At 40.7% G+C, this 13,119-nt stretch overlaps 1 protein-coding gene across 3 annotated transcripts in view; it reads left to right on the top strand.

Annotated features, from left to right (window-relative positions):
- Positions 1–13,119, top strand: part of ZNF385D (zinc finger protein 385D) — a 994,621-nt gene that overhangs the window by 969,521 nt on the left and 11,981 nt on the right. For all 3 annotated transcript variants that reach the window (XM_004449034.4, XM_004449035.5, XM_004449036.4), the window contains one exon: positions 2,695–2,928. In XM_004449034.4, the coding sequence (XP_004449091.2) occupies positions 2,695–2,928 (234 nt within the window). The remainder of the gene's footprint in view (positions 1–2,694; positions 2,929–13,119) is intronic.

Genomic DNA, 13,119 nt, shown 5'->3' on the forward strand with positions numbered 1-13,119 from the left:
AATAAAATTAAAACTAAATTATGATACTTTAAAATACTATGTACATATGTACATAGTTCTCACATACAATATATACACACAGAATATATGAAATATTTGGTTCTCTTTGAATACAACATAATCTTAAAATATATTTATGCTTTTATTTTTAAAACATCCACCTTTACCACTGATACAAAAAAGGTAATTGGAAACCCATATTTTTTTATAAATCATTGGTAATCCTACTTTTGGGAGTCAAGATATAGCTATGTTAAGTTTTGATTAAATATATAACTGTATTTCTTTCACATTAACTGTGTGCTTGAGAAAAAAACAAATCTTTGCTCAACTCGGTGGTCAAAAATGTGCTACCAAGTAGAGTCAGTGGAAGTTAAGCATTTTGATACTAATTCCCCAAAGCCTGCCTCATGCAAGGGACTTGACATAAGGTATGGAGAATCTGGTATCTATAAATCTTGGAATCTTTGGAATAAATTTACATTATCCTTTGAATCCAGGAGGAGCACTGATGCAGCTGTGACAGAGATTTGAAGATCCAGCGTTTTGTTTATTTCATCCTTTTGTTAACAAATTTCACTATAAGTAGGAAACTTCGCTTAGGGTTATTAAAATCTATGCTATGTAACAATTTTCAGACCAAGACGTACACATTGGCAAGCCAGAGAAAAAGTTGATAGAAGCAGGGTATTACTGGTATCCTTACAAGGGTAGATTTCAATGAAATAAAAGCCCACAGTATGACACTCTAGTTTCAGCATGTGGCCACCATAAGCTTGTATATAATAGCTGCATTTACAGTGGTTACTCCCCATAGAACTGACTATAAGAAAAATTAGTGGTTTTTACCCACCACTGCTTCTGCCCTTACTATGAAGAATCGCAGTCATGGTTGAGAGCATCATTCACAACATTTTTATTTTTCCCCAAATCTCTTATGTCCTCATTCCATGAAAAGTTTTGCTTGACTCATCATGTATGACCTGTGTGACCTTGAGAAATTTCCTTAGCTTCCTGCATTGCCTCATTCGCACAAACTTCTCTAAATGAAATAAGGTATCTAAAACATTTAACAGATAAGCTGTCTGTTTGTTAAATATGGGCAAACATAGATCTGCTTGCTTTCAAAATTTGTTTCTGGTTTATCAGAGACAACGCGCAGCTACTGGGTCATCTTAAAGTAGTCATTTTGTTTTCTGCCATCTCTGGGAGATATTTTCTGGGTTATTATCTGGTATTTTAATATTGATTCTGTAGTGTTCAAGGTAAACTACTCAGGAGATGACCCTTCCAGCGTACAAGGGAATAAATGCACTTTGGTGGCAAAACTTGGTGTGAGAAAAATGTTATTTTTATTTATTTTTCTCTAGCTATGGGAGCCTTTATTAAAGAACAATTTTTCTTTTACTTGGTTGATTGATGTTCTCATGGTCCTAGAGGTGACTTACTTGATGATCTTAGCAGCTAAATAAGTGATTAAAAGTGTGCGAAGTGTCAAGCAAAGGAAATACGATCCAGATGAATCATCATCTTATACAACAGCCCTCAACAAGAGCCCATTTCTCTTTGCACCGACTAAAACTTCTGGTACAATAATTAGGAAGGAAGCAGTGGATGCCTTCATCCATAAGTTCCATCTCTAGACCTGGATAAAAGGCATCTTGTAACTGCAATCAATTCTTGATGATAGAAGCCAACAGAAGTAAGCGTTTATGCATACCCCAGCACAGCCCAGTCATTTATCATGAGCTTTTCAGCGTGGCACTAGTGACCAGAGCAGCATATGGAATGAGAAACAGTTCTAACAACAGCTGTAGCTGTGGAAGGCCGCCTGGGGATATTTTGAACAGGAGGTCAAGAACCAGCTGGGAGGCAGAAAAAAAGTACTATTAAGAGTAGATAGGATATGCACACAGAGAACATATGCGGCTCAATTGTTAAAAATTGCTAATAAAAATTGCCTATTTATGATCATTTGGGAGGGGAGTTGTGTGTCCCCAGTGAGAGTTAGAGATGAGGTAGTTTCACATGGGAGATTGGCCTCTCCAGATTTAGAATCAGACTTCCAAGCCAGAAGGGTTGTAGGATTGCATTCCTCGACACATTTCCGGTCATCAAACTCTTGAAACAATGGGGTATTAATATGGTGTGTCCAGTCTGAGCGTTCACTGTGGCTGTTGTAGTTTTAATACGTGTGTCCTAAACTACCCACACTTAGCCTTATGAACATGCAGTTAATAAGATGCCAAACTAGAATTCCTCTTATTTGGATAGTGAGGGATTTCTTTAAAGCCTGGTATTAGATATAAAACTCTTTGTAGATAGGGACTATAAATTTCTGACCTGCTTATCTGTACAAGAGGATCGGAAGCTATTCTTTTTTAAAGGAAGGAATGTAGAAGGAAAATGGAAAGACAAATAGTAAAGAAAAATTCGTTCATAGGTCTGTCTACCCCATAGAGTATTTGTAAACTATATTTGTGTTTATTTTCAAGAATTGCCTGAATTTTTATATCAGTGTAAGAAATTAAATGGGGCTGCCCGTGTAAGGTTCCTCATCGGATGATAGACACAGAGGTGGCAGAAAACAACTGCAAGCCTCTCCTCTCATCAGTATCTGACCATAATTTCCAAACAGAAAAAGCTAAAACCGCTGCTGATTTCCCCCTTTTTCCTGTGCTGTTTTGAATGCAGACAACACCGCAGGGACACCAGCAATATCGTCGACGACAAGCGCGGAGACTCGCAAGAGCGGCGCTACGACAACTGAGATCCCCTCGAAGGTGGAGAAAAGCCCCACGACAGCCACCGGCGCGAGCGCCTGCCCTTCCACGGAGACGGAGGAAGAGAAAGCCAAGCGGCTGCTGTACTGTTCCCTGTGCAAGGTGGCGGTGAACTCCACCTCGCAGCTGGAAGCGCACAACAGCGGTGAGCTGCCGTGATTGCTGCTCTCTCCACAGCTCTGCAATTATCTTCCCCCGAGCAGATTAGATCTTTTGCAGCAGGGGACGGAGGGGTGGCAGAGAAATGGCAATTATGACGTGGAATTCATTATCCATTAGAAAAATAAAAATGACGAAGTGTCATTTACGTGGGGGCCGGGGAGGGTTTCCAGGATTTGTAGGCCGTGGTGTGTGTGTGTGTGTGTGTTTCCGTACAGGGATGTGTGTGTGTGTGTGTGTGTGTGTTATTGGACATAAGGAGATAAAGCAAAATACAATTAGAAAATAGGTTTTGCATAATGTCTAGATTATTTACTTCACATATCTGCTTCTAAATGAAGCTGTCTAAATGCACCCATAAAATAATGGCAAAATTTGGTCATATAACTCCATGTCTGGGTTTTTATGCCAAATAATGCTGTTTGGACTAAGTCTATGTGACCTTGACAATTAAACTTAAGAAAGTGCTTGTAATGTGTAGCCCCTGAGCTATGATCTCTACTTGTAATATTTTATTTACCCTGCCTGACAACGTGAAGATACTACAACTCTTATTTGAGGCTCAGAGAAGGTGCATGGCCCATTGAGTGACAAAACCATGATTCTCATCCTGGTATCTCTCTCACACTAAGCTTTAATATAAGCATAAAAAAACCTGGTGAGGCAGGACAGATGCTCTCCCAATCTATTTTATTTCCTCCAGCTGTTGCTCTCTCTTTCTCTTTCTCTGTCTCTCTCTCTCTGTATATGTTTGTGATATATATGTCTTGCTTTAAACTGTAGCCAGCCCTTTGGCTCAAGATCAACTTTTCTGGAAAACACTGGGTTCATTGCCGGAACTCTGGCACCAATTCCAAACAGAAAAAGAATCACGTGTAAATCATACCCAAGTTAACACTGCAGTTATAGGTAGACTTAGTCATTGACCAGTCTTTGTGCTGAGCTCTTAATATTTAAGTATCGACTTCAAAACTCCACACGAATAATTGCGGATGGAGAACAATTCTCTCAACACATATCTTCCTCTGCATACAGCGTTATTTGTGGTCAATGAGAATTCATGAGTTCAGGGGTAGAGAGACACAGAAAAGCATCTGGCCTTAAATCAAAATCTATACATTTGCCATGCGTTTACTCATGCAAATACATTTTCCCTGGATGCAGCGTATTTGGAAATCATGAACCTTCTTGGAAGCCCATTTATTTCTTAAGGATTCTTGATATTCGTGGCAGAGAAACACATTCATTTGGAGAGGGGATCGATTTGGACAGGTAAACACATCATGCCCTTTGAGGCTGGAGTTGATCAGAAATTTGAGACTCACTCCTGACTTCCTATCAGAAACATTTGGTTAAGAAGCAAAGGAAAAACTACGTATCTGTTTATGTTGTACCAGGTCAACATTTTTTCATAGTCTGGTCCTCCTCTCCTCATCTCTGGCTTGTGCATCCGAATTACCTGTGGATTTTTAAATACATAGTCACCCAGGGATTTTGATCCATAGCCTATGATATCTGGAGTCTGGGAAGCTGCAATTTGGGGAAATAAATCATCATACCTCTCAAGTGCTTGTGGGCAGACCTGAGAAGTTTGTCAGCTTCCCCTGAGAGTTGAAGGAAGGGACTGTGGCTGTCTCCGCTTCCTTGAATCCGTTGAACTTCCCTTGAACTTCCAGCCTCTTCAGGAGAGGACAGCCACCCCTGGTCTCTGGCTCCTCCTTGGCTTGGCTTATCCTCAAGTCTCCCTTTCTGAGTCAGAGCGCTTTTCTCTTGGGCAAGAACCCAGCCCAGGGTCCTGGTCCTGATGTTCCTGTTAGATGCCACCTTAGAGTTACACTAGGAAGCAGGTCAGGACTGGTGCTGGCAAAGCAAGATGAGAACCTACCCGGGTTCTCCAACCCCTGTTTGCCCACATTTTTGATCTCCAGATTCCGCTGTTATTGATAACTAGAACGGCATTGGGCAGCTCCTTGTGTCTTGGGTTTCCTCTCATCATGGCTGACTATAAATGCAAATCCTTCCATACCCAACACCTGCCCCTTATACACTGGCTTCCTGGGTATCTTTCCCTTAGGGACTGATATGGGGAAATGAATGGGGTGAGTATAAAGGAAAGAGTCTCTGTATGTGCTGACTTTTCTGTCTGGAATTGGAGGAATAGCTGTAGGATTCCTGATAGGGTTATTGTGGGGTGATTTAGTTTGGAATTCCCCAGAGGCAGACTCTTAAGATGAGAATTTGAGTGGAAATCGTTTTTGGAGGCAGTGAGGGAAACAGGTTAGGGGAGTGGGAAAGCACGATAGGGAAGAGAAGGCAGCCAAGCAGGTACACCCTTTAGCCAGTTCTACATGAGCACCTGGCGCGTTATCCCTCCCGAGGGGCAGGGAGCCAAGGGCGTGCACTCGCCTTGGTCACCGGTTGACGTCTACTTCTAGGGAATATTATTCGCTGGCACTGTAGCCTGCTGCTCGGGTGGCAGAGTGGGCTCCAGAAGCCAGACAGAATCCTAGGAAAAGACATGGATTATGGCAGTACAACAAGAATTAAAGTGGCCGAGGAGCCACGAGCAAAAAATTGACAAGGCTAGGGAGGTAGACACACAGGAAGTGCTCCAAAAATTATGGAAGGACTGTACTTTTCAACTGATGGGGAAAATGTTATTCCCTGGGCGCCTAATGTGAAAACCTTTATCCCTGTTATCTCATCTGAAGGTCATATGCTTTAGGTAAGATCTCCATTTTATGGATCAAGAAGTGAGCCTTGGTCATTCATTTACCAAATATATGTGTCCTGAACACTTGGGAACCAGTGCTGAACAAAACCATTGAGTTTGTATTCTACTGGGGGAGTTAGGCAAGAAATAAATGTGTAGACAATGAAATAAATGAAGAAATCCTGGTGTATGCTGTAAAGAGAAGAGACAGTGATGGATAGTGAGGGTCCGGATGCCTATTTCAGCTTTAGCTGTCTCTCTGCAGGTGATAGTTAAGATGAGAAATGAATGACAAGAAGTGAAGTGTACAACTATGTGGAGGGCAGTGTAAAGGTCTCAGGTGGGACCCAGCTCAGCTAAAGCCTGTGAGGTCAAAGCCAGGGTGCACAGCATGAATGTAAAGAATATGGTTAGACTAGTGTATCAGTCAGGGTTCTCTAGGGAAACAGAATCAACAAGAGATACCTGTCTATAGCAGGGGATTCTATACGAGTCTCACGGAGCCGTGGGGAGGCACAAGTCCAGGTTCCGCAGGCAGGTGCAACCAGGGGCTCCAATGAAAGTCCAGTGAAGGTTCTTGACGACTTCTGGGAGATGTTGGCTGTCCAAAGACGAGCTGGGAAAGTCTCTCCCAATGCTGGATTCGCTTCCTATTTTAAGGAATTCAACTGATTGGGTTAAGTGTCACTCATTGTTGATGGCAATCTCCCTGATTGATGTGATTATAACCAGCTATCTATGATCTACCGCTGCAGTAAAGTCAGTGGTGACTAAAGTCCATAAATGCCCTGTTTTACAGTTAGCCCAAAATGGCTTGTTTGACCAAACACCTGGGCACATTTACCTGGCCAAGTTGACCCAATAGCTAACCATCACGAGTACTAGGGGTCTGGTGGTGGAGGAATTTGTAGGAAAGGAGGGTTTCATTGTAAGGCTAATGGGAATCCACTGGAAAGCATTAAGCAGGTGGTGATTCATGCTTAAGAAGATTACTGTGTCTACTGTGATAGGGTGAGGCTCAAACATTGGGCGTTTTATTTCATAACAATGGAAGTTATAGGATTTGAACAAGGACATTCCTGCTTTCCTGTTTATAGACTTTGGAAAGAGAAGGAAGCTCTCCTGAGCAGACGAACAGGATCCTTAAAATGCCCAAGAATGCTTAAAACACCTTAAAAGGACATCCTTTTTTGAAGAGATCCAGAAGCCCCTTTTACTTGAAAATTATAAACACGGAAATTACAAAAGATGTTTTAACTTTTCCTTTAAATGAAATTACCCAAACCATCCTACTAGGTATTGTAGAGTTAAACAATTTTTGATAATTTTCTCTATATAGTTGAAAAATATATTGAAGATATTTTATAATTAAAATACATTACTAATTTGGGCAGATTTTTCTGGTTATTGGCTTGCAGTGACATTTGATTATTTTCTCTAAGTTCATTCCAGTTTTTCCATTCCTAGACAGAGCTTCTTCTATCCCCCTCACTAAGTTTTAAATCTTCACAAAAGGCAGTTTTCAAGGATGGACTTTACTAACTGTTAAAAGAGTTACATATTTCTAAACATTTGTCTTAACAACATCAACAAAGAGAAAGAGGAGAAGATGCACTAAAATTTATTGAACACATGGAAGTGCCAAGAATAACTCTTAAAACAATAAATGCATTTAATTCAGCAGTTCAGTAGAGCAGATAATTTCCTTGTTTTACAGCTGAGGACACTGGGGCACAAAGTATTTAGGAAACCTCCACTTTACACAGCTATCGAGGCAAATTCTGACCTGCATCGTTCCAGAATCAGAGCTCCTAACCATTTTATGGATGAAAAAACAATTAGGTGCAGGGTTTTTCGTCAATCTTTATTAATATCTAATAATTTGGCTCATTTTTATTGATCATCTACTTGTGTCAGGTACTAAGAATATAATTAGGAGCAAGACCCCGTTGTTTTCAATAAACCCATGTTTAGTTTGTGACTCCACCTTCAGGGATAGAATAAGTAGTCTTGTTTCACGTCAAACACTCATTTAAGCCAGTTGGCCTGTGGTCAGTATTCAAACCTTGCTACTATTAAGGTCCCAAGTTTATCTGCCTCTCCTATTGCAGCATCTTCTAGGGTGATGGGAGGTTTCAATTTGATTGAAAGTAAGATAAGGACTCTTCTTTCACAAGTCTGCTGCTGTGCCTTCTTAAAGCTTCCTGCCAATGAGTTTTTAAAATTTGCATCCTACCTCCTGCACATTTCATCTGCCCATCCAGAGCATGCTTCAGTATCCATAGATGTACTGTGGAACAGAGTCGCCGCTAGCCTTGTGCAGCTATTTAAATTTAAATTCACTGGACATTCACTTCCTTAGTTGCAGTAGCCTCTTTTCGAGTGCTTAAGAGCCACATGTTGCTAAGGGCTACAACACTGGACTGTACAGATGTAAAGCATTCCCTTCATCACAGATGTTTCATTGGACACTGCTATCCTACAGCTATAATTCATAAATAATATTGATGGGATTGTGATGGTGGGCCATTTGGGATAGACTACCCAGGAAAGATTCACTTACCTATGAGAATTCAGTGTTTCGTTATTTCACATTTGGTCACTCGCTTACCAATACCCAGAATGAGTGACACAGAGATGGGTCGCAATGCATTTTCTGCTGAACGCACCTTTACCTAACCGTTCTTGTTAAAAGTGATTTCATGGTTAAACCAAGTGGAATATTCAACCTGTATTATTTTATGACCTTTGCCTAAGATACAGTCTTTGACCTTAAAAACATTTCTGGAAATTTACACTTGAAAATGTGTCACTATGGCAAGCAGAGGGCTTGGAGTTGAAAGATGGAGAGGACTTTGCTTTTCACTCTGTACCTATCTTTGCTCTTTGGATTTTCTAGCAAGAGCATCTACTGGTTTCGTTTTTTAAAGAAGAAAAAGCTGGTTTACACAAAAAGCCAACAAAAATACCGCTTTTATAAATAACAAAGACAGCATCATATCTCACTAATTCTTTGGAAGTATGACGGATTTCTCCTTCCACTGTTTATTTGTGTGTGTGTGAAGGCTTTTCTCCTGGGCTCTGCTGGGGAGTGGATATAAAAGCCGTGTGTCGTTGTCCACTCTCTTTGAGGACCTTATTTCTGAGAAGATGGGATCGGTGCACCTAAAAATGGTTAAATGCTCCGTGTTCCCTGCTGTCAGGCTCTCAGAGCATTATGGGTAAAGAAGGCTTTCTGGATGCCTGCTGGTTTTCCTTCAGTGCTAGGATTCCAAGGTTCCTGCGTGTGGATTCCAGACATTTATCTCCCCACCAAACCCAGCCAGTTGTTCTACTCACTGGGTCCCTCCACTGGCAGAGTCTTTCCTGGGGTTTGCTATGGCCACTGATTCCAACCCCCCTGGTGCCATGTGTGGCTTGTCTTCTATCCCATCCCCACCTCAAAGCTTTCCCTCCTGGCCCTTTCTGAGGATAAAAGCAAAGTTCCCCTTTTCCTCCTTTTTAGACTCCTTGTTTTGCTTGTCTCTGCTTACACCTCCACAAAATGGACTTTTAGATACATTGCCAGTGAATCAGCAAATTAATTTCAACCAGGGAGCTAAAAGAACAACTTTTAAAACACAGTTTGGGGAAGCAGACTTGGCTCAGTGGTTAGGGCGTCCGTCTACCGCATGGGAGGTCTGCGGTTCAAACCCCGGGCCTCCTTGACCCGTATGGGGCTGGCCCATGCTCAGTGCTGATGTGTGCAAGGAGTGCCCTGCCATGCAGGGTTGTCTCCCGCGTAGGGGAGCCCCACGCCCAAGGAGTCCGCCCTGTATGGAGAGCCTCTCAGCGCGAAAGAAAGTGCAGCCTGCCCAGGAATGGCGCCACACACACGGAGAGCTGACACAGCAAGATGACACAACAAAAAGAACTGACACAACAAGATGATGCAACAGAAAGAAACACAGATTACCATGCCGCTGACAACAACAGAAGGGGACAAAGAAAACGCAGCAAATAGACACAGAGAATAGACAACCAGGGTAGTGGGGAAGGGGAGAGAAATAAATAAGTAAATCTTAAAAAAAAAAAAACAAAAACTCATTTTGGACAACACTTGACCACTGATATCACGGAGGCCACCCTAGGTGCTTAATATGTGCCGATGAAGTAAACCAAAGTTTTAATACCTAAAACAAAATATAAATATACTTTACACAGAAAATGCATACTATATAGGAGGTCAGGGTAGTAAAAGGGTATTGGGACATTTATAGGTTAAAAAATAGAACTGGAGGCTTTGGGTACTGGTTATACATTTCAGGTTTATAGATTCAAAAGAATTTTTCTTCCATGGCATGCACAGGAGTTAGAATAAAATGCCGTGGACTGAATATTATGAATAAACACATAAAAAATCTTTGTACTATGCTGTTTATGTGGGGCAGACCACTTTCCTGTCCATTTCTCTATAGGCTGAATTATCTGAGCTTGTCAATGAGAAGATAAATAAAAAGTCAAGTCACACACATTGGTTTTGAGTATCATTTAATTGATACCCTGGAAACTTAAACTTTAAGGAACTGAACTTTATTTTGCAGAGGGCCAAATTTTGCAGACTATATCAGGATAGAGTTCCCTATGAAGTAAATTCCTCCGAAACCTCCTTTGTAATATTTAGAAAGTAACTCAGCAGATTGAATCAAAAGACTTCAAAATAGACATACTCCTTATCCCTGTAATACCACTTAGGAAAATTTATCCAGAGGAAACAATCAAAAATGCAATGAAAGATTTAATGAGTAGGATGTTCATAACAATATAATTATATAGAAACAGGAAATAATGCAAATGTTTACTTATAGATAAGTGGTTAAATATATCTATATATTGCAACCCTATGTTGTCATTAAAAATTATGTGCATTTCTAAAAGTAGAAGTCCATGGGAATTTTCATGAAGATTCCCTTTAGTTGACTTATCTCAAGTTTTTAAGTGCACAAATGTAAATTTTTAAAAAAGGCTGATACATAATAACCACCAGGAATATTTTATATACCTCTAGTTGGTGGAAATGCATGTGTTCTTCTTGTTATTGTTTCTTTTTAACTTTCTTGATTTCCCTAATGACCACTAATGAGTTCTAAAAGTCATTTGCCCATTCTCATTCTCTCCTTTCTGCCAGCACCTATCCTGAAAGCTAGCTAAGAAAAGGACATTGTCAATACGATGGGGAATGAAGGGGAAAGCTAGCCACTTTCCCTCCCCCATGTTAGACTGATTTTTGCAGGTTCAAGAGCAGTAAGACAGCCAAGGTAGCTTGTCCCAAACAAAAGCACCCAGAAAGCAGGTACAGTCTTTCCTAGAGCATTATGACTTGCTGAATTTTTAAACTGTCATCCGAGTTGGGTTTCACACTTGGGAAATTAATATCCTCAAGAGGAAGTCATTGTCCCTGTCAGCCTTTTAGAAGTGATAGGAGGAGAACAGTCCACTTGGCTGCTTGCAGATTTTCTCTACTGCCAGGAAGAGAGAAAGTCCAGAAGAAGACTTGTGGCTGACCTGCAGAGGATGGCAGGAGCCTTGTGAGATGTTATGCAGGGTAAACCATGGGTGAAACCACTGGCCATCACAGCCACAGGGGTTGAAAGAATGATTTACGGTACTGTGGTAGACAGAAAAGAGCTTTACAAGGGGATAATAACCCCTTACTCAACCTAAAATCCTGGTTTAGAAAAGACTGTTTCAGCTGAATAGAAAATTAAAGGTGATATGGGAGGTATGTATGTAACTAGAATTCAACTGGCTCAGAAATCCTTAGTGGATTTCTATCCCAGCCTCCATGACTCTAGAGACTTAACCGGAAATCCACTTTCTACAGGAAACTCAAGTACGGTTTGCTTAGTGACGATGGGCAAACAACTTAACCTTTCTGAGTCTCAGTTTGTTTCTAAAATGGGATAATAATAGTATCTAACTCGTAAGGCAGCTGTGAGCATGTAAATAATTTAGCATGGTATGTGCAACATATTAAAAATTCAATAAATATAAGCTCTCCTAATAGTCACTGTTTTTCTATTATTAATGCGCCTTTTAACTCTCAAAAATGCAAATGTTTCAAATTAAAGGAAAAGATATCTTTCTTAAATTGTAACTCTGTTGGGAGGGAAATACAAGCTATCCTTACAGGCGAATCAAGATTAAAAAAAATAATAAAATAAAAAATAAAATCTTATGAAAGCTTCAAAACAATACAATGGCTACTTAACTGTAACGGACAATCTGCTACTAAATGAATGGGCTTATATTGTAGACAAGTTTTACTCTACTGATGAGCAACAGTAAGTCAAAGCTATTAGTTGCACTTAAGATTTTGTTTCCCCCAATCTGGCCACATTTATGCCTGGGCTGTGTGGATGAGCATAGGTAAGATTTGCATGCATGGGTGTATTTATTTTTCCTATCGTTGTAGCTTCTATTGAGAGACCTCAAATAACCTTAACAGCCCAGTGATTTGCTGGGAGGATGGGTGTTTCTCACCATTCATATATATTCCATTTCCACTGGTACTCTAGGGACCAAAATGTGAGTGGTCTTAGCTGGGTACAGATGTTCTGGGGAGCGCTTTGTTTTCTGGGTGTCTGCCTGCTATTGCTAAACCCCTATTATTTGGGCTCAAACTTTGGAGTTGCTCCTCATCTCCATGACTCGCAGGCAACCCTGAGACAAGCCACCTAGAGCTGGCTTCTTCTCCTTGAATATTGTTGAATAAGAGCAGTTTTCCCATCCAGCAGAGCTGCCACTGTCAAAAACCAACTCCCAGTCACAAAAGGCATTAACAAAAATGGAATTGAGTCCCTACAGAAAGTCAAGGTGAGGGTTATTCTCCTCCTGACCTCTTAGGCATTGGTAAACCAAACTGGCCCCACAAATATTTCTTGGTATGAGAAAAAGGAATGTATCAATCAATTCACCTAGTGGGATGAAGAAGTTTGGACAACCACCTACACAGACAGTTCTTGCTTCTAGAGTTTTTGATTTTTGTTTTTGCGGGGGTTTTTTTGCCCTATTTTCACTTATTCCATCTTCTTCAGAAGTGGAAAGCATCTGTGCCCCCTGTGCTACAAGGGAGATGGGTGAAGGCAAATCTGAATGAAACCTCATGGGCATCACTGCAGAACAGTGCTGTGACTCTGTTTCATTTTCTCCAATTTTCCCACAAGTTATTAACCTGAATCTCTTTTCTAAATAAGTTGAGATATGACTATTTTAATAGCTATGCTTAAAAATATTGATATTCAAAGTAGGTAATCTACGTTATGTGAATATACATTTTTCCTATTTAAGTCAATAAAGTGATAATCATTTTGAACAAGGGAAACGCGGCCACAAACCTGGTCCATGTGTCTATCGGGCTATCTAAGTAGCCATGATCGGCACTAGTCTAGAGTGCCCCCTCCCACGTGTTTCCCTCATTAATAT

The sequence above is a fragment of the Dasypus novemcinctus genome, chromosome 31 (genome assembly GCF_030445035.2).
Source record: "Dasypus novemcinctus isolate mDasNov1 chromosome 31, mDasNov1.1.hap2, whole genome shotgun sequence".
Classification (NCBI taxonomy): Eukaryota; Metazoa; Chordata; class Mammalia; order Cingulata; family Dasypodidae; genus Dasypus; species Dasypus novemcinctus.